General features: G+C 37.0%; 3 protein-coding genes across 3 annotated transcripts; all 3 read right to left on the reverse strand.

The window, feature by feature from the left end:
• Nucleotides 1-9242: 9242 nt before the first annotated feature.
• Nucleotides 9243-10081, reverse strand: LOC129218162 (uncharacterized). The gene is made up of 3 exons (XM_054852376.1): nucleotides 10001-10081; nucleotides 9620-9911; nucleotides 9243-9532 (listed from the first exon to the last, which is right to left on the reverse strand). Exons 1-3 carry the CDS (start codon nucleotides 10079-10081, stop codon nucleotides 9243-9245), a joined length of 663 nt encoding a protein of 220 aa, XP_054708351.1.
• Nucleotides 10082-10182: 101 nt separating this feature from the next.
• Nucleotides 10183-12191, reverse strand: LOC129218938 (uncharacterized; the record flags this gene model as incomplete). The annotated part of the gene is given in 5 exon segments (XM_054853258.1): nucleotides 10183-10431; nucleotides 10514-10738; nucleotides 11295-11553; nucleotides 11649-11729; nucleotides 11812-12191. Coding segments are annotated over 5 exon segments (1194 nt in total), but the record flags the coding sequence as incomplete, so codon positions are not given.
• A 97-nt stretch (nucleotides 12192-12288) lies between these two features.
• LOC129218939 (uncharacterized) lies at nucleotides 12289-18387 on the reverse strand. The gene is made up of 6 exons (XM_054853259.1): nucleotides 18064-18387; nucleotides 14422-14458; nucleotides 14073-14089; nucleotides 13110-13817; nucleotides 12717-13022; nucleotides 12289-12642 (listed from the first exon to the last, which is right to left on the reverse strand). The coding sequence occupies exons 1-6, from the start codon at nucleotides 18385-18387 to the stop codon at nucleotides 12289-12291; spliced, it is 1746 nt and encodes a 581-aa protein (XP_054709234.1).
• Between the last annotated feature and the right edge of the window lie 1359 nt (nucleotides 18388-19746).

Below are 19746 nucleotides of genomic sequence, written 5' to 3' on the forward strand. Positions count from 1 at the left end.
TTATTTCCTACAGTAAGGGGTTCTCTTTTACTTTCGGACCCTTTTTATCCCCAGATCTGCAAAAAAAAAAAAAAAAAAAAAGGTATAAATAGTAATTAACCTCTTCATTTTAAAAGATTACAAACCTTACTTAACATAAGTTAGTAATAAAATGTCGCTTGGGGCTGTTTGAACGCTGGGTTCAAGTAGCCGCATTTTAAGGCAACCAGTGCACTTTCACAAACTTATATTAGTTACTGTGTTAATTATGTACCTATAACCTTGAAACACTGCTATTTTATTAAGAAATAAAATGCAAACATAAAACTATTTTGACCTTGATGATATCAGATGTTTCCATGAACTTACAAGTGAAAGTTTGTAGACACAAAAAACAACTGTTTGGACAACTTGCAATCATAGCCTCAATCAGAAAAAGGCGGGAATAGCAGAAACTTTGTTTCATGCTCCAGCCTCTACCCAGTACTGCTACCTGTCATGGAAAAAGTTTTTAAGTCTATACATTGAGTTATGTAGGACAAGGACGGATTTTAAACACTTTTTTCTCATGGGTTCTAGTACCCCTGGAGGATCAAGTAGCCCCACTTTACGGTACCTTCGTCTTTTGCTTCCAGTGTTTGTTTATCCGTGTGTGGTTTATCACAATATATAGTATACATTCATTGCTTCAAGTGAAAATGTCAAAAAAGTCCATTGATTTAAAGCTCTTATTATCTGGGGACACTCTTACATGCCGTGTGATCGAGGTTTTGGTGTCATAGAAAAAAGGATGAACTTCTGTATAAGTGTTTAGTGCCAGATGAAGTGCAGGATATGGTAAGAACAGCCAGACTCAAAAATCCATTTGATGTTTTGCCAAGGAAAAAGTAATTTTTTGGATTTTGCAAGCACATGTGACTTTTTTTGCAGTAAGTTACCGCCATAAGCCAGGGCTAAGGCAGAAATACTTAAAATACACCACCAGCTCAGTTATTCCATCCGAGGACTGCAGCTTCGTGCTTTTTAGCACTCATCAGCCCGGAATAGGAATCACATAAGCTGGTGGCGAAAATCCTCTTAAGGGAGCCAAGAGAGCAAATAAACTGGTAGCTAATGTAGAATTAGCACACCAGATGAGTGACCGCAGCAATGGTGCGGTTCAACTCAAAGATTGATGGCAAGGCATGGTATTTTGCAGTAAGTTACCGCCATAAGCCAGGGCTAAGGCAGAAATACTTAAAATACACCACCAGCTCAGTTATTCCATCCGAGGACTGCAGTTTCGTGCTTTTTAGCACTCATCAGCCCGGAATAGGAATCACATAAGCTGGTGGCGAAAATCCTCTTAAGGGAGCCAAGAGAGCCGAACAAACTGGTAGCTAATGTAGAATTAGCACACCAGATGAGTGACCGCAGCAATGGTGCGGTTCAACTCAAAGATTGATGGCAAGGCATGGTATTTTGCAGTAAGTTACCGCCATAAGCCAGGGCTAAGGCAGAAATACTTAAAATACACCACCAGCTCAGTTATTCCATCCGAGGACTGCAGTTTCGTGCTTTTTAGCACTCATCAGCCCGGAATAGGAATCACATAAGCTGGTGGCGAAAATCCTCTTAAGAGAGCCAAGAGAGCATATATATTTTTGTACGGCACATACATACTTTTTAGTGATGATGATAAAATTCACTAAAAGCTAAATGCCGCCTGAAAAAAATAGTATCAGTAGTAAGAGCCGTAAACCGCGGGGCAGAAGGAGGAAAACAATTCAACAGTCCTGAAGGGGGCGTGGTCGTCCGCCATCTTGGATTTTTCTCGTAGTCTTCTACGAGGGTATTTTTAGGATGACGTCACTGATTTCTTGTAGTCTTTTACGAGGGTATTTTTAGGATGACGTCACTGATTTCTTGTCTTTTACGAGGGTATTTTTAGGATGACGTCACTGATTTCTTGAAATCTTTCACGGGGGTATGATGACGTCATCTATGACGTCATGAACGACGCCATCTTGTATTACGTCATTTAACATGTTTATTCATGTCTGAGCTTGAATGGCTCACTTTAATCAATTTTGTTTTTTTAATTGGGTAATTAATTCGTCTAATTTATTTTATTGAAATTATACTGAAATATTTACGAGGGTAATATTCAAAAATGCTCTCCCTGGGAATTGAACCCGGGACCTTTCGCTCCGAACGAGGATGCGCTAACCACTAGACCGGACTAAGCAGTTAGTAGGGAAGGATAATAAAGCTTTACATGGACAACATTCAGCTGTGGCGCCATCTATTGAAGGCTAGGGCCATATCAGAAAGCTTAACTGAAAGTGTGAACTTAATTGAGTAGATTTGCTGGTGGTGCCATCTAGTGATAATGAATGATAAAACTGCTTAATTGCGAATCTATTTTTAAGAGAGGGTTTGTTTTGGAAGGAAAAAAATGTATGTGGAAACATTATGGAAACTAATTTAAATAAAAATGGTTGAACGATGGTGGCGCCACCTATTGGATTTTTTTATGACTTTATATTCTCATTTTACTTTATTTATTTATTTATTTTGGTTGAAAAAAAAAATAAATGTTGCTGGTGGGATTTGATCCTGGGGCATAAAGTTTCCACAGTCGGCGGTTTTACTGACACGCAAGACCGCTCGGCTGTGGAAACTTACGAAGAACAAACGATTTAAAGGTTATATACAAGCACAGCTGACTATCACCCAAAGCATTTATTTGCATTAAATTCGATGATGAAAAATCAAGAGTAGTTTATTCAATTTTAACTATAAGGAGTATGATGAAAGCAACGACTCAAATTTTTTGTGAAAAATGAGTTATTAATTAGTTTTTTTGAAAAAGGAGTAAATTTTTACTGTTACTTGTCTGAGCATCTTTTTTTATTGTAACAAAGTATAGAGAACGTTATGAGTTTCTGGTATGCTTATAATATAGTCATATAAAAAGAGGTGCCCAAACATTTTTACCTCATTGTATCGATATGAACTTTAACCTACGGATTGATCATAATCGTTGCTGTGATGGACAAGGTTCTGAATCCTCTGTATCGGGATCCTCAAGTTTCAGGAAGTTTTGGAGGTGTGAATGCTTTACATATTGCTTTAAAAGGACGCGTGAAGACAAAGGAGATCAAAAAACGGTTGCAGACCAAGGACTCGTACACTTTGCATAAGCCTATCAGACACAAGTTCCAGAGAAATCGAGTCATCGTAGGAAGTATAAACGAGCAGTTTCAATCTGATTTGGTCGACATGCAGTCCCTAGCAGATACCAATTATGGTTACAAATATTTACTTACTTGCCTGGATATTCTATCAAAATATGCATGGGTTGTACCGCTAAAAAGTAAGAAAAGTGATGAAATCGTATCCGCTTTTGAAATTATATTTTCAGGACGAACACCGGAAATAATGCAGACAGATGCAGGTAAAGAATTTACAAACAATCAAGTGCAAAAATACGTGAAAAAGAAAAATACACTTTTTTACAACAAACAATTCAACAAAAGCATCGGTCGTTGAGCGTTTTAATCGTACACTTAAGACAAAAATGTGGAAGTATTTTACAGAAATGAATACAAAACGCTACATCGATGTGATTGATAAACTGGTTTACAGTTACAATAATACATGGCATCGAAGCATAAAAATGAAGCCTTCTTCAGTTAACATAGATAATCAAGATATTACTTGGAAAAATCTTTACGGAGATCTTGAAACCTCTTCAAGGCATGGAAATAAATCTTCACTTAAAGAAGGAGACACCGTAAGAATAAGTAAAGAAAAATTGCGATTTGAGAAAGGATATGAGCAGAATTGGACGAGAGAAATATTTACGATCCATAAAGTATTACCCAGAAATCCCGTAGTGTATAAACTAAAAGATCTCATTGGCGAAGTGTTAGAGGGGACGTTTTATTCACAAGAGCTTCAGAAAATAACAGATTCTGGATATTATCCCATTGAGAAGGTATTAAAAACAAGACGGCGATTAGAAAGATGGAATATTTTGTTAAGTTTCAAGGCTATCCTGAAAAATTCAATGCATGGGTGAATGATGTGAAAGGGATATAAAACAGTGCTGTACTTACCTCTTTCATTCAGTCGCAAACATGTCTTTCTATGTGACGCTTATCAGTGACAGCTCTAGTCGCTTCTTCCCTGAGAATAAAACTTCTCATTTTATTACACAGCTTCCCTCAAGTATTCATTTGAGCCATCATGAATGGGAAGTAGGTTTAAAAGATGTTATATATCCTCATTCTTGGTATAACATCAGGTCGGACAATAATTTATTTGGATTTGATTTAGGCGATGGATTGGTACAAGGGCGGCGAATACCTCCTGGTTGTTATGAAACAGTCCCAGATCTCTTGAAAGCTATGATTTTAACGACATTCAAAAATAAATTAGAATTTCACTATCATCCTGTAACAAAACGAGTGACAATCAAAACAAAAGAAGGTGGTAAAGTCATTCTTCACACAGGCATAGCAGAACTTTTAGGTTTTCATGCCGGAGAATATAATGGAACGGTACATTTTATAGCCGATCCAGCAGCTTCCTTTCCCGTCATGTATGTGTATTGCGATCTCGTAGAGCCACAAATCGTGGGTGATGTCAAAGCTCTTCTGTTAAAAATTATCAAAGTAGAAGGAAGAGATGGTGAAATGGTTAATGTTCATTATACGAGACCTCACTACTTGCCTGTCATGCGACAACATTTTCAAACAATTGAAATAGATTTGCGTCTACACTCTGGCGAATTCGTTCCTTTTGAACGAGGCATGGCATACATCGTGCTGCATTTTCGCATGAAACAAATTGTATAAATACTGCATGACATTAACGTACATTGTCATTTGTGTACAAAACGTGAATCATGTTTGTTCCTTACACTTGCTGTCCGAAAAAATTTGAAGACTATTATGTCGGACAAACCGGAAACGGTATGCCCTTTTATCAAGGACTGTCTCTGCAAAAGGGACACGGCCTTGGTGGTTTCTTCGCAAAACTTTTCCGCACTGCACTGCCTTTCCTGAGAAGTGGAGTTAAAACAATCGGAAAAGAGGCTTTACGAACTGGAGCCATGATCGCTAATGATGTATTAGCTGGTGAGAAATTAGAAAACTCAGCTAAAACAAGAGGCAAAGAAGTTGGAAAATTGTTAGCTAAGAAAGCTCTTAAAAAGGCGGATGAGATGATTGGCCACGGAATGTTTAAAAGGAAGCGCAAAGCTTATAAACCAGTCATTCGAGCCAAAGTCAAGAAAGCTAAAGGATGTGATATTTTTGACTCCTAGTCAGAACGGCTTATTTTTTAAAAGATTCTCCTGAATGTGTTAAATCTGAACTCAATTTATTTACTTTACCACCCACGCAAACAGTTATCGAAAGAGGTCAGTGGATAGAATACCACCCTGTTGCGAATGCGTCTGATGGTAGTCCAATTGAATTTAACATTTCTGGGACCGGTGACGATTATTTAGACTTGTCACAGAATCTCTTATTTGTTAAAGTTAAAATTGTGAACGGAAATGGAACTCTATTAACTAAAGAAAATGTGGGTCCCGTCAATTTATTTTTACATGCCTTGTTTTCCAAGGTAGATGTTAGCTTGAATGAAAGATTAATCTCTTCGAGCAACAACACTTATCCGTACAGAGCAATTATTGAAAAATTATTAAACCACGGATATGAAGCAAAAACGTCACAGTTGTCTTCTGAATTGTTTTTTAAGGACACTGCAGGTCAAATGAATAACTATGATTTGACTGACGACAATAAGACCCTAAACGAAGGATTTATTAAAAGAGCAAATATGTTTCGACTCCGTTCTACAGTGGATATGATTGGGCGTCTACATGTTGACATATTTCATCAAGATCGACTCATGCTTAATATGGTGGATATGAAAATCAAGCTTATACGAAGCAAACCAGAGTTTTGCTTATTAGGAGATGGTAACTTTAAAGTAGTCCTGGAGCAGGCATCGATGTTTGTACGCAAAGTTCGAGTCAGCCCTGGCGTAGTGTTGGTGCATGCTAAAAGCTTAGAGAAGACGACAGCCAAGTATCCTATTAACAGAATACTCTGTAAAGTATACTCCATTCCTAGAGGAAACATGAGTTTTGTGCAAGACAACATCTTTACTGGACAAATGCCTAAGCGCTTGGCTGTAGCCTGCGTTGACAACGATGCTTTTAATGGAAGCTATAAAAAGACACCATTTGAATTCAAACATTATCATATTAATTTCATTGGAGTTTACATCGACGGACAACCGATGCCTCATAATCCATTGCAGCCTGATTTTACCAATAAAAACTATATTCGTGCATTTAACAATTTATTTTGCACTTCAGAAGATCGAGGACTTTATTTGTCAAGAGAAGAATTTCCCGACGGATACTGCTTATTTTATTTTGATTTGTCCCCTGACCTCTGTGATGGAGCTCATTTAAATCTCGTTCGACACAGTAATTTAAGACTGGAACTAAAATTTAAAGTGCCTCTACCTCAAACCATTTCCTTATTAGTGTATGCTGAATTTGAAAATTTGATTGAAATCAACAAAGCTAGAAATATCTTGTACGATTTCGGTAACTAATGAATTCTTTGGATATTCGTAGAGTAATGCTTCGTCATCGCCTTGCGTCGAGATACTTTGTTGGAGTTTTTCCTTGTGATAAAATTCCTTGCATTACATCGTTTCCTGCAGCAATAGTTGTTAATACTGATAAGCATACTGAACCAGGAACTCACTGGATTGCCCTGTTTATAGAAAACTCTCAAACTCTTGAATTTTTCGACTCCTATGGTTTGTCTCCTCAAGCCTATGGTCATCATATTACAAGATTTGCGAAGAAATATGAACATGTAAAATGGAATCAAGTACCTCTTCAAAGTTTGACTTCAAATGTATGTGGACAATATAGTATTTACTATCTAACCAAGAGATGTCAAGGTTTATGTATGGATATCATTGTGAAAAATTTATTTCAGAAAATCAGTGATTTTCAATTGTATCAATATGTTAAAAAGGAATTTGGTATAAATATGATTTTTAAAAAATAATAAATGTTCTTTTCATTTTTAATTCAGAGTTTTGTTTTACTGTGTTGATCCTTTTCTGTCATCAAACAATTTTTTTTCTACAAAGCAATAACTTCTTTTTTAGTAATAATGTATATGTACTAAATTTTTGATTATTTTTACAATTTTTTTAAATTTATTATTTTTATTTTTATATATTTTTTTCCAACTGTTATTTTTTTTCCCTGCAGAAATTTACTTTTTTTTGTCATTAAACTTTTCTTTAATTCTTTGCATTTGACTAAAAGTAAATTTTTTTGTGACTTTTTTTTCACCTAATGGTATATAATTCTCTGTTTTCTAATTTAAAAAAAACAGTGAAAAGTGTTTCAAATCACACAATAAAGATACTAAGTTTTTATTTTTAACTCACATTTTATTAAAACACAATACAAGAAATTACAAATAATTTTTCCAGGCATACGGCTTTGCATACATATTCTTCTGTCGATCAACAGTGGGCTTGGTTACAGTTGGTTTTGAATATAGCGTCCTCCGTCTTTTAACAACAGGCTTCGTTGCCGCATAATAAATTCTTACAGCATTCACATAGTGCTTTTATAACTGTATTGGGAGCTTTTCTCAACAGCGAAGTACGAAGTTTGCTGTTTTTTAAAAGCCGGAGCTGCTCTAAATTTTGTTGCGCAAAAGATGACATTCTGCTTTCAAATGACGTATTTGGTGGTGTGTGCTGTTTATTTATAGAAAATTGGCGTATGCAGCCGCTTTTGCCAAAGCACAGTGCTTAAAGTACTTAAAGTAAGGGGGATGCACAGGACAAGAAAGATAACTGCTTTCTAATTCATGAAATTTAGGGCAACCAACATCGCTTAAATCCAATGCTTTTTTTCCAGATAACTTTTCAAAAAATTTACATTTCTCCAAACCTTTAACGTATATGTCAGTAAAAGAAATGAACAACATAGTCAAAATGTGTCGTAGAACTTTGTAAGGTAACTCGCCGCTTTCCCAAGACAATCCATGTAAATTTCGGATTATCCAAGAATAACTTTTCTGTTTTCTGTATGATAATTCTTCCCAGGGTCGAGGAGGTAAGAAGGACCAACGGCCATGATAATTGTGATTCAGAGAGTAAAATGAAAGCTCCTTAATAACATAGCTATGTGGAGCTAATAGAAAGCCCTCAAAATCAACTACAACAGCAGACATGTTTCCTCTTCCTTTTTCTACACCAGAAATGACTAACGAGGCTCGTACGTGTAATTTAAATCTCCGGCAAAAATTCCTGTGCGCATGCGTAAACGGTCATGAGTTTCGGGTCTAAAGTCTAGAAAAAGGTATCCGTACACGGGACTTGTGGCATCGTTGAATATTTCCTGAAAAGCCTTAACTTTGCCTGGAAACATTTGGCGAGCAAGATGAGTAATTTGACTTTTATCTCTAGGATTTTTGTACAGCACTAAATAATGGGAGTTTAAGTTAATTGTTCTCATTTCCGTGCTTTTATAAAAAATATTTTGAACAATGAATATGCAGCTAATATTTCTATGGTGACTTCTTTTTGTAAAAAGTTTGGTCAACCGTGAGTCGTTTCCTAGTTCTCACATTAAATCATCAATCACAATAACACTGTCTCTTACAGTATTTAAATAAGAGGGTAACCCTTCTACAAATTCAATATTTTTCATTTTATTAAACAAGGGTTGATAGACTCCATAGCAGTAAATAATCTTTTGAGGCTGAGGCTTGAACATGTTTTCTTCGATTAGACGCTTTACGAAAACGGTTTTGCCAGAGCCAGTGGGGCCTGAAATCATACACGTGGAAGGATGTTTCAAGTACGGGAACTCCATTTTGAATGATTATCTCACACGTATACAAAGCTTTTTATACCTTTAATAAAAGAAAAAAAATACCACCTTATATAGGAATTCAGTTGGCTCTGAAAAAAGAAAAGTTTGCCCATAATGGGTCTTTTTTTCTGTGTGGCCCTGAAAAGGGACATTGTTTTTTAATGGTTCTGAAAAGAACCTTTTTTTCTATATATGGTCTTGTAAAAGACTTTTTGCAATATAAGCATTCCAATTCATGTTAATTTGGGGTGGCCCTGAAAAGGGCCTTTCTTTTTTTTTTTTTTTGCTCTAAAGAGAACGATTTTTTTTCTTCTGCCTTTCTTCTTAAAGATGGGAGATAAGTTCAGTATCCGTATGGAAGAGTGGATAGGTCAGAGGGTACAATGACTCGTTTATCATAGACCATTCGGTATAATTTTGTCTCTTTCTTGTTAATAACTTTGCAGCGCTTAGGCTCACGGGTTATCTTGGTTGGATTTGTGATGACTACTCCTTCATCATCCATGCTCCGTACTAGGGTTTTCATGGAATGAAAGTTCAATACTTGACAGTTTCGAAAGTTTAAGGTAAACCCCCTCACCTTACAGCACGTTTTACCTCTAGATGTTTCATACGCGTAATTCTTTGGTCCGCCTGAAAAACAGAAGGAATAGGCAAATGAAAAAATAAGATTCAGAAAAAAAAAGTATGAAAAAATGAATTATCAATAATAATACTTACCAGACACAAATGTAGTAATCGTGTCCCCATTTAATTCGTCGGTGAATTCTCCTAAAAATTTGCCTATAGAGGGATCATTTAAACCGTTACTTGCATAAATGATGGAATCAGTGTCGTGATAGAGCACCGATCTGCCCAACTTATCCATTTCCTGGTAAAGTTTGAGTCGTGCCCAGGCCGTGGTGAAGGCAGCGATGAAGATGTTGGTTGAAATGTCTTGCGAGACGAACTTCTCCGAGGTATCCCACTGCAGAGCTGCAATTTCTTCCTTCGGGAAAAATACATCCTTGATCTGAAATGTGCGAAAAAGATATGCCATTTACATAGAAAAACAAATATGTATAACTTTCTAAAAAACATACTTCAAGCTCAAAAACTTACATTTTTCGTTGAATCTGCAAGCATTTTATTTAACTCAGGAAGCGAAGTAACATACGTCAGCTGCGTCTTATTCGTATTCATGCCCCATCTGTATATTAAAAGATATATGATTATTATTAGATAATGTAGTTTCCCAAAAATGACATAGATAAAAAAATAATAAGTAAAGTAAATAAATATGCTTACCGTCCCCAGAAACTGTTAAGTGCCAATTTGGCAACTTGTCGACGACCAGGGTTTTTCTCAATACTGGCTGCATCTAATGATATTCCTTCCCTTTGCCTGTACTGTGAAATGTATTCTGCTTTGTCCAGATCGGTTACACATTCCGCGGGCCAACCGCTGCTCTCTTGTTTTATTTTCAAAAAGAGGTCAATGTAAGACCTAAAAAGAGAATCTGACTTCTTTTTGAAATCGTACACCTCGTAGATCTACATGGAAAAAAAATAATTAGTACTTTTTTTCTAAATCAATACCAAAAGAGAAGGACATGAAAGAGAAGATAATACTTACATGTGTCACTCGGTAGCCCTTCCTGACTGCCAGTTTCACCTCTTCAGTGACCCATGTGCCAACCAAGGCTCTTTCGTCCTCAGTATGAGTGCACGGCGATTGCTGCAACGTTTCAGCACATGTCTTACATAACGGGAACATCAACTTCCCTTGTGTCCGAAACGGTAGTACTGGAAGGTATAACTCAAGGGGTGCAACAACCCTGCATTTAACTATCCCGAAGTACTGTTATATGTCCCCAAACCCTTCGGTGATTATATCTGGATGGCCTATTGGGTACTGACAGTATTTGTTAACCTAAAAAAAAGGAAATTATAGATTTTTTTTCGATGAAAAAATTGATAAAACATTAAAAAGGATAAATAAAATATAAATTTCTCACCCATGGATATAAAGATGTGAAATCAATATATTAAGCCTCTCCTTCGTAGTATAAGCGAATTGCGTTAGTACGATCTCCAAAAAACGAATCCCGAGGGTTCAATCGATCCTGCATGTAGTGAGAAGTAAGAAACTTTTGGAGTTCAGAACACTCTTTCTTCATTTTCAAAAAAGTGTGTTCCCACATTTCAACCACTTCCAGTCCAAGAGCTCTCAATTTCGCAGTTGTTTCCTCAGTTTTTGCTCGGAGAACTGTCATGCTGACTCCTGTAAACGGATGCAAAGCATCTCGATCATAACAGATCTCACATCCATGATAGAAACAACCCTGTAAGTAAAAAAAGTATTTTAAAATCATTTCTTAAAGACATAGTTAGTTAAAAAAAAGAAAAGTACTTACATGATATTGATACACAGTTTTCGTTGCTTCGCAAAAACCATCTACAGATATTCCGGCTATTTGTTTTTCTCCTTTAGCATTCAACGCGTGCTGTATTTGCTGTCCTGTGGTTTCGGACACGAAATCCAACCATCGTATGCTATCCGCACTAAAGTTGGTGCTATTGATGTATCCATTGACTGGCACCATTGCTATCGTGTTTGGACGAATATGGTTGTTTCGATAAGCAGCCATACAACACGATGCTATGGTTACATAGCTGAAAATGATAACAAGTAAATGTCAGCATATTTTGAACTCTGAAAACATTAAAAGAATATTTTGAATAATATTTGCAAAAGAAAAAACACATACCAAAATGGATCCACTTGTGCGATTTTTAAAAATTCTTCTCTAAACATGTTGCAGCACCTTCGAAGAATATCTACGTCAGACCTTTTAAATTAAGAAAAAAAATTAAAATCATTAAAAATATGCAAATAAAATAAAATAAATACATGTAAAGAATAACAAGTACCTGCAATATGCTAACATCTCTTCTTGAAAATCAAACTTGTCCATTTCATGTTCTTTATACCATTTCAAAAAACTATCTCTCGCTGCCGGCGACATCGAATCAGGGCAAAAATACCTTAATTCTGGAAGTGAACCCACATAGCTCTGGTTTTCTCGAGTGTTAAAAGTATGGGGGAAATAGCCCTTTTTCAACTCCTCAAGCCCGAAACATTCAGGCAACTTCGCTAGAGCCATAGGAAGGAAGTTAAAAGAGTCTATGATGGGGATGTTTTAGTTCGAGTGAGTTATTGCCATTAGCTTGGATCCGTTAGGAATGACAGTTGGAGCAGTGCCTTGTTCTAGTAGCCAAGATAGAATGAAATGCCCATCAAACCTAGTAAAAAATAATTAAATGAATAAAAACATGTCGTATAACGTTAAAATGAAATGTTAAGAAATATAGAGACGCATTAAACTACAACCAAAATAAAAATTACACTTACCCTTTCATGTTATGCGCTATTCCTGTATATCCTTTGTGCTCAGGACTAAAGAACCATGAACAAAAGTCCGAACAGGCTGCGTAGCCCTTAAACACTTTTTCCCTTCCATCAGCATACTGTGCTACTGCAAAGTTAACAACATGTTCACCGGATGATTGATCCGTTTCGAAATCGAAGTAGATCAACCGATCAGATGATTTCTTAGGGGGAATCGTGCGAAGATAACATAAATGGTCAGCGGAATTCACGTAGTTTTTACATGAAGGACAACTGACCGTTCCACATTTGTGTGCCTCTCTAGCACACTCCCGCCTTCTGATTATTTTGCAACATTTGGAGCATTGAAATATCTAGAAAAGAAACAAACTATTTTATAGCATCGATAGAAAAAAAAATGCAAAGGTTAATAAAAACTATGGCTTACCTTATCACAAATGGAGTATTGTTGCTTTCCTTTCTTTTCTTTATGCGCAGTGTAGCACTCATCTGATTGGCACAGCCGTTCACAGTTTGAACAGCGTTTTGGTTGTTGGGGGGTACAGCCTACTCTGAAACAAATCCGGCAAGAATTAGGGCATGCATGCATCTCAATGTGATCATACGGCTTCTCACAAGTTTCGCAATAAAAATTGCTTGCATAGAATCCTTTTAAACTTTTAATTACATCAAAGTGCTGGTTGTGTAACCAAAGGTTGACTCTTTGTTCCCTGTAGGGTCCTTTATAAGATACCTGAAAGTTTAAAAACACAATAAATATGCAAAAAGATAAATTTTTACATATTCCTACAAAGAAAAAATGATTGAAAAAAGAACTAACCTTGTTCAGATTGTCTGTAGAAATCACGACAATTTGGATATCCAAATGCTTCTCAAATTTCGCTACTTCTGCGTAGGTGCATGGCCCAATAGGCACACCAGCAGCAACATGCAGCTCCCGTGCCCTATTCTGCAATGTGGATCGTCGACGATCTCTCAGAACATCAACCAGTTTCGTGTCTTTATGCAAATGAGCCAATGCAAACACAATGCTCATTGCACAGCATGTTCCTTCTTCGACCATTGGAATACTTAAAATAGACTGCTTTCGTAAGCGGTCCACCTCGTGATTGATGACTTTGCATATTCGCCCAGCTCCTACATCTCTTCGTAATGTCACTATGTCCACAAAAAAAGTCGAGTCGAGCATTATTTGGTCCTTAGACTGTAGCACTTTGAGTACTGCAGCAAGTAAAATCTCTAAAGTCAGTTCGGAGACAGGCATTAGTCTTGTTGATATAGGCCTATCCAGCCCATCTGATTGAATGCAGAAGCGGATCAAGTCCGATGGTTTCAATCCTTCCGTTGATCTTTCAATCAACAACCGGAACAGCTCCCGCACGGATTTCCTAGCTGCAGCCAAGGGATTGTTCTGGAGTTCTGTAGGCAGTTGATCTGTATCCACTCTAGCTCGAAATACCACTTGATTCGCATTGTATTTTTTATTCTCTCTTCGAGAATGCACATCCAATCGTACCGCATTTTCCAACTATAAAGAAAAATAAAAAATAAATATCTATGACATTATAATAAGAAAAATGAAAACAAAGTAAAGGCATAAGTTCTTACATTGTGATAGCCATTTTCTTCATCTTCGACGAAAGCAGCGCCTGAATGAGGCTGGTCGGGATTAGTCTGTAAAAAAGAAGCAATGATTAAGGAAAACAGAAAAAAGGAGCTATTAAATACAAATTATAAAATGAAAAATCAGAACACATTAATATTTTTTCAAAAAATCAAATACCTCAAAACCTGAGCCCACTTAGTAATAAAGCGGCAGTTCGTGAAATATTTGCGAAGCTTCAGCAAAAGACTGAGTGCCTTCTCCAATTACCTAAAATAAAATATCATAACATTCATTAACTCCGTCAAATGTTAAAAATAATAATAATAAAGTTTAAATAAATATAACTTCTTACATCGTTGTCATCAACTTCGTAAAACTCTTGAGTCGGTTCTCCTATCAACTGTAAAATAGAAATAAGTTGTAAAATAAACAAACTCTACGAAGAAAGCAAATAAACTCAAACATAAATTCTAAAGCTAAAAGTATTTATAAATAAATTCATTGACAATTAGAAATTTTCAAATACTTACGTCGTCGTCCGAATCCCTTAATTCTTCAGCATACTGCAAAGAGAAAATAAAAATTAATGAACTCTCCTGAATATCCTTATAGTTAGAATAAAATGAATACGACAAATTTACTTACATTGCTAGAAACTTCATCCAGTTTTCTCCTATTTCCAAATGGCATTATGAATGCTCTACAGAGGGCAAGCAAAAAAGCCAACAAACTGTAGCTCAAAATAAACGTCAACTGAGATAGCCAACTGCGAGAAGTGGTATTTATGTGGTCTAAACTATGACGTATGTGATGTCGTCAACAGGAAACTCACCAATCGCACGAAAGGGAATGACATGACGTCAACAAGAAACAATCAGCGCCCTCTAACACAGTCATATTGCACAGGGATTCAAATCCTGTTCGTTCTTGTCTAAAACAGAGCCTACGCAATAGAGCGGAACCTGAGATGACACAGTATGAGTTCATTCGTTCGCTCTACATGTTTATGCAAATCTGGGAGCGACTTCAAATAAGCAATGAATGCTTTAAATTTTATTGACTTTGACTCGCATAGATAAAATGAAATATGTTCAAAAAATGAACGAAAAAACATACAGTTTCACTGTTTTCTTCTTTTAAACACATTTACAAACTTTTTTTTTCAATTGCTAAATTGTAATTCGAATGTTTTTTTTTTTTCACAAGTATTGTTTTAATTGAAATATATTTTTAAACTTACAGTTCTTCTTAGATTTTTTTTTAAAACTTTTTAAAAATATCTATTAAATAATTTTGTAAAAATACTGTAAGACAATAAAAACACAAATTTATTCTAAGCAATGACATTTTATTTGGATACTAATTATTTACATTCATATATTTTTTTTCTTTTTTTTTACAATCATTTTCTAGCAAATGTTATTCAAAATATTCGAATGCATCCGCAGGACATAGCTTTTCTCGGGCTGATCTTAAAACTTTATTTAATTGAACTTGTTTTAAGAATTATTCTGTTGCATACATAGTAGGTTTCAAGTTCAAGAAACGTTGTTCTTCCCATAGCTTTTCTTTAAATGAATGAGCGATATCTTCAATTTCTATCGTAAATGCTAGAGTGTTAAAATCTTCCTCTCTATTTCCCCATAGTTCTTCAGCCAGTACTTCAGGTTGCTTCAAGCCTTTCTCTTTCATCATTTCGCTTAGGAGGGATTCTAGCACATTGAGAAGATGCAGTTCACCTAAATTTCTATCTAACGTTGCAGGCAAATTTGATTTTGAAATCTTCTCATCAGCAATAGAGAAGTAGGCATTGAACAGGTTCATGGCTGTGAAGATATGATCCAAAAGGGCATTTGCAATAGGATTGTATTGACGGATCATTTCACCCCACTGCTCTGCAGACAGTGTGAGAGATCGGGAGTTCGATTTCTCTGTTTATGCTAGACGAGTAAACTTGAATCTCGCAAAATCGGAGCTCTCGATGGTCAGTTCATGTTCAAATAATGTATGCAGTTCCCTGTCTGTTTGAGGCACGATTTTTCTTCTAAGGATATCGGAAACCCACCAGGGTCTCAGAGTTATGCCTTCGGTCGTAGGGTAAAACTTCTCCCCGTGTTTCTGAAACTTCCTTACATGAAGACTAGCAGTTGACTTGTAAGTAGCTGCATACACGAAAACATCCTCACCCATGGGAAACAATCCTTTCGGTATGTTTTTCTCCATAAAAGGTATCCCAGTTTCTTCATTTTTTGAAGATTTAGCTGTTCTCAGCGGTTCTTCGCCTTTTCGTTTCAGACTGTTCGAATTCATCGTGAAATAAAATTGTAGATCTTAGCTCAAGCGCTGTGCGAAGGAAACTGATGTCTGGTGTGAACTGGAGATCTTATATGGTTGCTGAAATGATCTCTGATTGGTCAAGTTTTCTGTGACGTAATTGATGACGTATATAACTATTGCTTAAGCATGTAGCAAAATCTTTTGTTCGACATAAAACATGTTAGAACGTGTAGGAACGACACCAGACGTCATTAAACTCTTGTTTGACAGAAAAAACATTCAAGTCTTTCATAAATAACGTACACATACCGAAGTCGCCATAGCATGGTTGGTAAAACGTGCGCCAATCATCTATGGTTCCTTTATGCATTAGGGTCTCAGGTTCGAATCGCACCAGAAACATTTTTATTTTCAACCAAAATAAATAAATAAATAAAGTAAAATGAAAATATAAAGTCATAAAAAAAGTCATAAAAAATCCGATAGGTGGCGCCACCATCGTTGAACCAATTTTATTTAAATTAGTTTCCATAATGTTTCCACATACATTTTTTTTTCTTCCAAAACAACTCTTAAAAACTAGATTCGCAATTAAGCAGTTTTATCATTCATTATCACTAGATGGCGCCACCAGCAAATCTACTCAATTTAGTTCACTTTCAGTTAAGCTTTCTGTCATGGCCCTAGCCTTCGATAGATGGCGCCACAGCTGAATGTTGTCCATGTAAAGCTTTATTATCCTTCCCTACTAACTGCTTAGTCCAGTCTAGTGGTTAGCGCATCTTCGTTCGGAGCAAAAGGTCCCGGGTTCAATTCCCAGGGAGAGCATTTTATAATATTACCCTTGTAAAATGTTTGAGAATAATAAAACTAATTAATTACAAATTAATAGATTTAACCATTCAAGCTCAGACATGAATAAACATTTTAAATGACGTGATACAAGATGGCGGATGATTCAAGATGGCGTCGTTCATGACGTCATCCTACCCTCGTAAGAGACTTCAAGAAATCAATGACGTCATCCTAAAATACCCCCGTAAAAGACTACAAGAAATCAGTGACGTCATCCTAAAAATACCCTCGTAAAAGACTACAAGAAATCAGTGACGTCATCCTAAAAATACCCTCGTAGAAGACTACGAGAAAAATCCAAGATGGCGGACGACCACGCCCCCTTCAGGACTGTTGAGTTGTTTTCCTCCTTCTGCCCCGCGGTTTACGGCTCTTACTACTGATACTATTTTTTTCAGGCGGCATTTAGCTTTTAGTGAATTTTATCATCATCACTAAAAAGTATGTATGTGCCGTACAAAAATATTTGACCATATTTCCCCGTCCTCGAGAGCACTTTTTTTTTTGGTCATATACACTCAAGAGTCAAAACATTATGACCACCTGTCAGTAACGAGTTGGCTCACCTTTGGCGCGCAACACAGCTTCAACCCGCCGTGGCATGGATGCCTCAAGTCCTTAGTAGATGGCCGGAGACAGATTGTACCATGTTTAAGCAATTGTCACGCAAATCCGAGATATTGGGAATTGGTGGTCTTTGAACTCTGAGCTGCCGTCCCATGACATCCCAAATGTGTCCTATCGGATTGAGATCCGGTGAGTTAGGCGGCCAGGATATTAACTGGAATTCAGCATCATGTTCCTCGAATCACTCCAACACAATTTTAGCCTTGTGACATGGGGCGTTGTCCTGTTGGAACATTCCATTTCCAGCTGGAAAAACAGAGACCATGTAAGGGTGCAACTGATCCGCAATGATGTTTAGCTACCCTGTGGCATTCAGGGTCTGCTGTACCACAACCATGGGTCCCAGAGACGCTCAAGAGAACGTCCCCCAAAGCATAATATCGACACCAACGGCCTGTGTATGACCTACTGTACATTGAGGGAGCAACTGTTCGCCCGGAAGACGGCGTATCCTGACACGGCCATCGCCGTGATGCATGACAAAATGTGATTCATCTAACCAGGCAACTCTTTCCCACTGATCCATGGACCAGTCGCGATGTTCCCGGGCCCTGCGCAGGCGGAGTTGGCTGTGAGGCTTGGTCAGCAAAGGCACACGAGTGGGACGTTTGCTGCGTAGCCCCACATCCAACAGTGTCCGCTGAACAGTGCGCTCCGATACTATTCTACTTGGCCTTGCATTGTATTGGGCTGTCAGCTGAGCCACTGTCAGACTCCGGTTTTGCTGCACCATGCGAGACAGTCTCCGACGATCTTTTTCTTCAATAGAGTGTGACGTCCAATACCATGTCGTCTACTGCTGGTTTCACCGTCATTCATCGACTTTGCATAAGTACTAACAACTGTAGGTCGCGAACAAATCACTAGTATTGCAGTTTCTGAAATACTTGTTCCGAGCCTTCGAACCATTACAATTTGCCCTCTATCAAAGTCGCTTAGATCCGCAGCCTTTCCCATCACACACAGAAGTAAGTGAAAGAATGATTCTTCAAACTCTCCAACAGCAGTTAAATACCACTTCCACCTGATAACGTGCCTTCCACGTCATCCAGGCGAGTTCATTGCAAAATGTAGGGGTGGTCATAATGTTTTGGCTCTTGAGTGTATATGTTCCATGAAAAATGTACGGCATTACATCAAATCAATTGTTATTGAAAGAAGTTTTCGAATTTAAAAAAATTATGATGGATCAATTGACCTGAAACCCTTGTTCTGAATGCAGGGGTTGGTACCCCCATATTTTCTTTCCCGTACCAATAAATTGTTACGGCATTGAAAAAAAAAAAGAAATTATATGTAAAAAGAAAGAAAATATGTTAATGCCTTGCATGGTAGAATCACTGAAAAAATCCGTAAAATAATTAGAAAAACGAAAATTTTGGGTCTTTCCTGACCTGTTTTTTTGTACGGCAGAAAGTTGAAAATGACTTATAATTGATTATCTTTAAAATTAATTATATGCAGTACAAAATCTTTTTATCCTAAAATACCGTTTCCCGATGCGTCACTTCCTGTTTCCGGTGTCGTCGCACGTATTATCCAAAATGTACGGCATTATATCAAACCATATTGTTATTTAAGGAAGTTTTAGATTCTTAAAAAATGTATGATGGATAAGTTGACCTACAACCCTTGGTCTGAAAGGAGGGTTAGCACCCCCATATTTTCACCCTTGTACCAATAAATTAGTACAGCATAAAAAAAAGAGTTATATGTAAAAAGAAAAGAAAATATGCTAATGCCGTACGTGGTAAAATCACTGAAAAAGTCCCCCCCCCCCCGTAAAATAATTGGAAAACCAAAACTTTTGAGCCTTTCCTGAGCCATTTTTTTTGTACGGCAAGTTAAAAATCGCTTTTAATTGATCATCTTTAAAATTGTTTATATGCCGTTCAAATTCGTTTTATCCTAAAGTACCTTATCCCGATGTGTTACTTCCTGCTGCCGGTGTAGTCGCATGTACCACTCAAAATGTACGGCGTGGTGCTTGAACTCTTTTTTTTTATGAGCAACACTCCGGCTTACAATAACATTATGAATCCCCCGCCCCCAAATTTCTTGACTTGGCTTGTGTACTATTAATTCAAATAAA

This window comes from Uloborus diversus, chromosome 3 (genome assembly GCF_026930045.1).
Source record: "Uloborus diversus isolate 005 chromosome 3, Udiv.v.3.1, whole genome shotgun sequence".
NCBI lineage: Eukaryota > Metazoa > Arthropoda > Arachnida > Araneae > Uloboridae > Uloborus > Uloborus diversus.

Excerpts from the sequence above, each read along its gene's own strand:
- LOC129218939 (XM_054853259.1), bottom strand. The coding sequence starts at position 18,387 with ATGGTGCAGCAAAACCGGAGTCTGACAGTGGCTCAGCTGACAGCCCAA. Across the intron at positions 14,459-18,063 it reads AGTTGCTCCCTCAATGTACA|TATGCTGAAGAATTAAGGGA; the intron begins GTAGGTCATACA and ends TTCTCTTTGCAG. Across the intron at positions 12,643-12,716 it reads AATACTCCATTTGTGATAAG|ATATTTCAATGCTCCAAATG; the intron begins GTAAGCCATAGT and ends TTTCTTTTCTAG.
- LOC129218162 (XM_054852376.1), bottom strand. The coding sequence starts at position 10,081 with ATGAATACGAATAAGACGCAGCTGACGTATGTTACTTCGCTTCCTGAG. Across the intron at positions 9,912-10,000 it reads TTGCAGATTCAACGAAAAAT|ATCAAGGATGTATTTTTCCC; the intron begins GTAAGTTTTTGA and ends CGCACATTTCAG. Across the intron at positions 9,533-9,619 it reads GATTACTACATTTGTGTCTG|GCGGACCAAAGAATTACGCG; the intron begins GTAAGTATTATT and ends TCTGTTTTTCAG.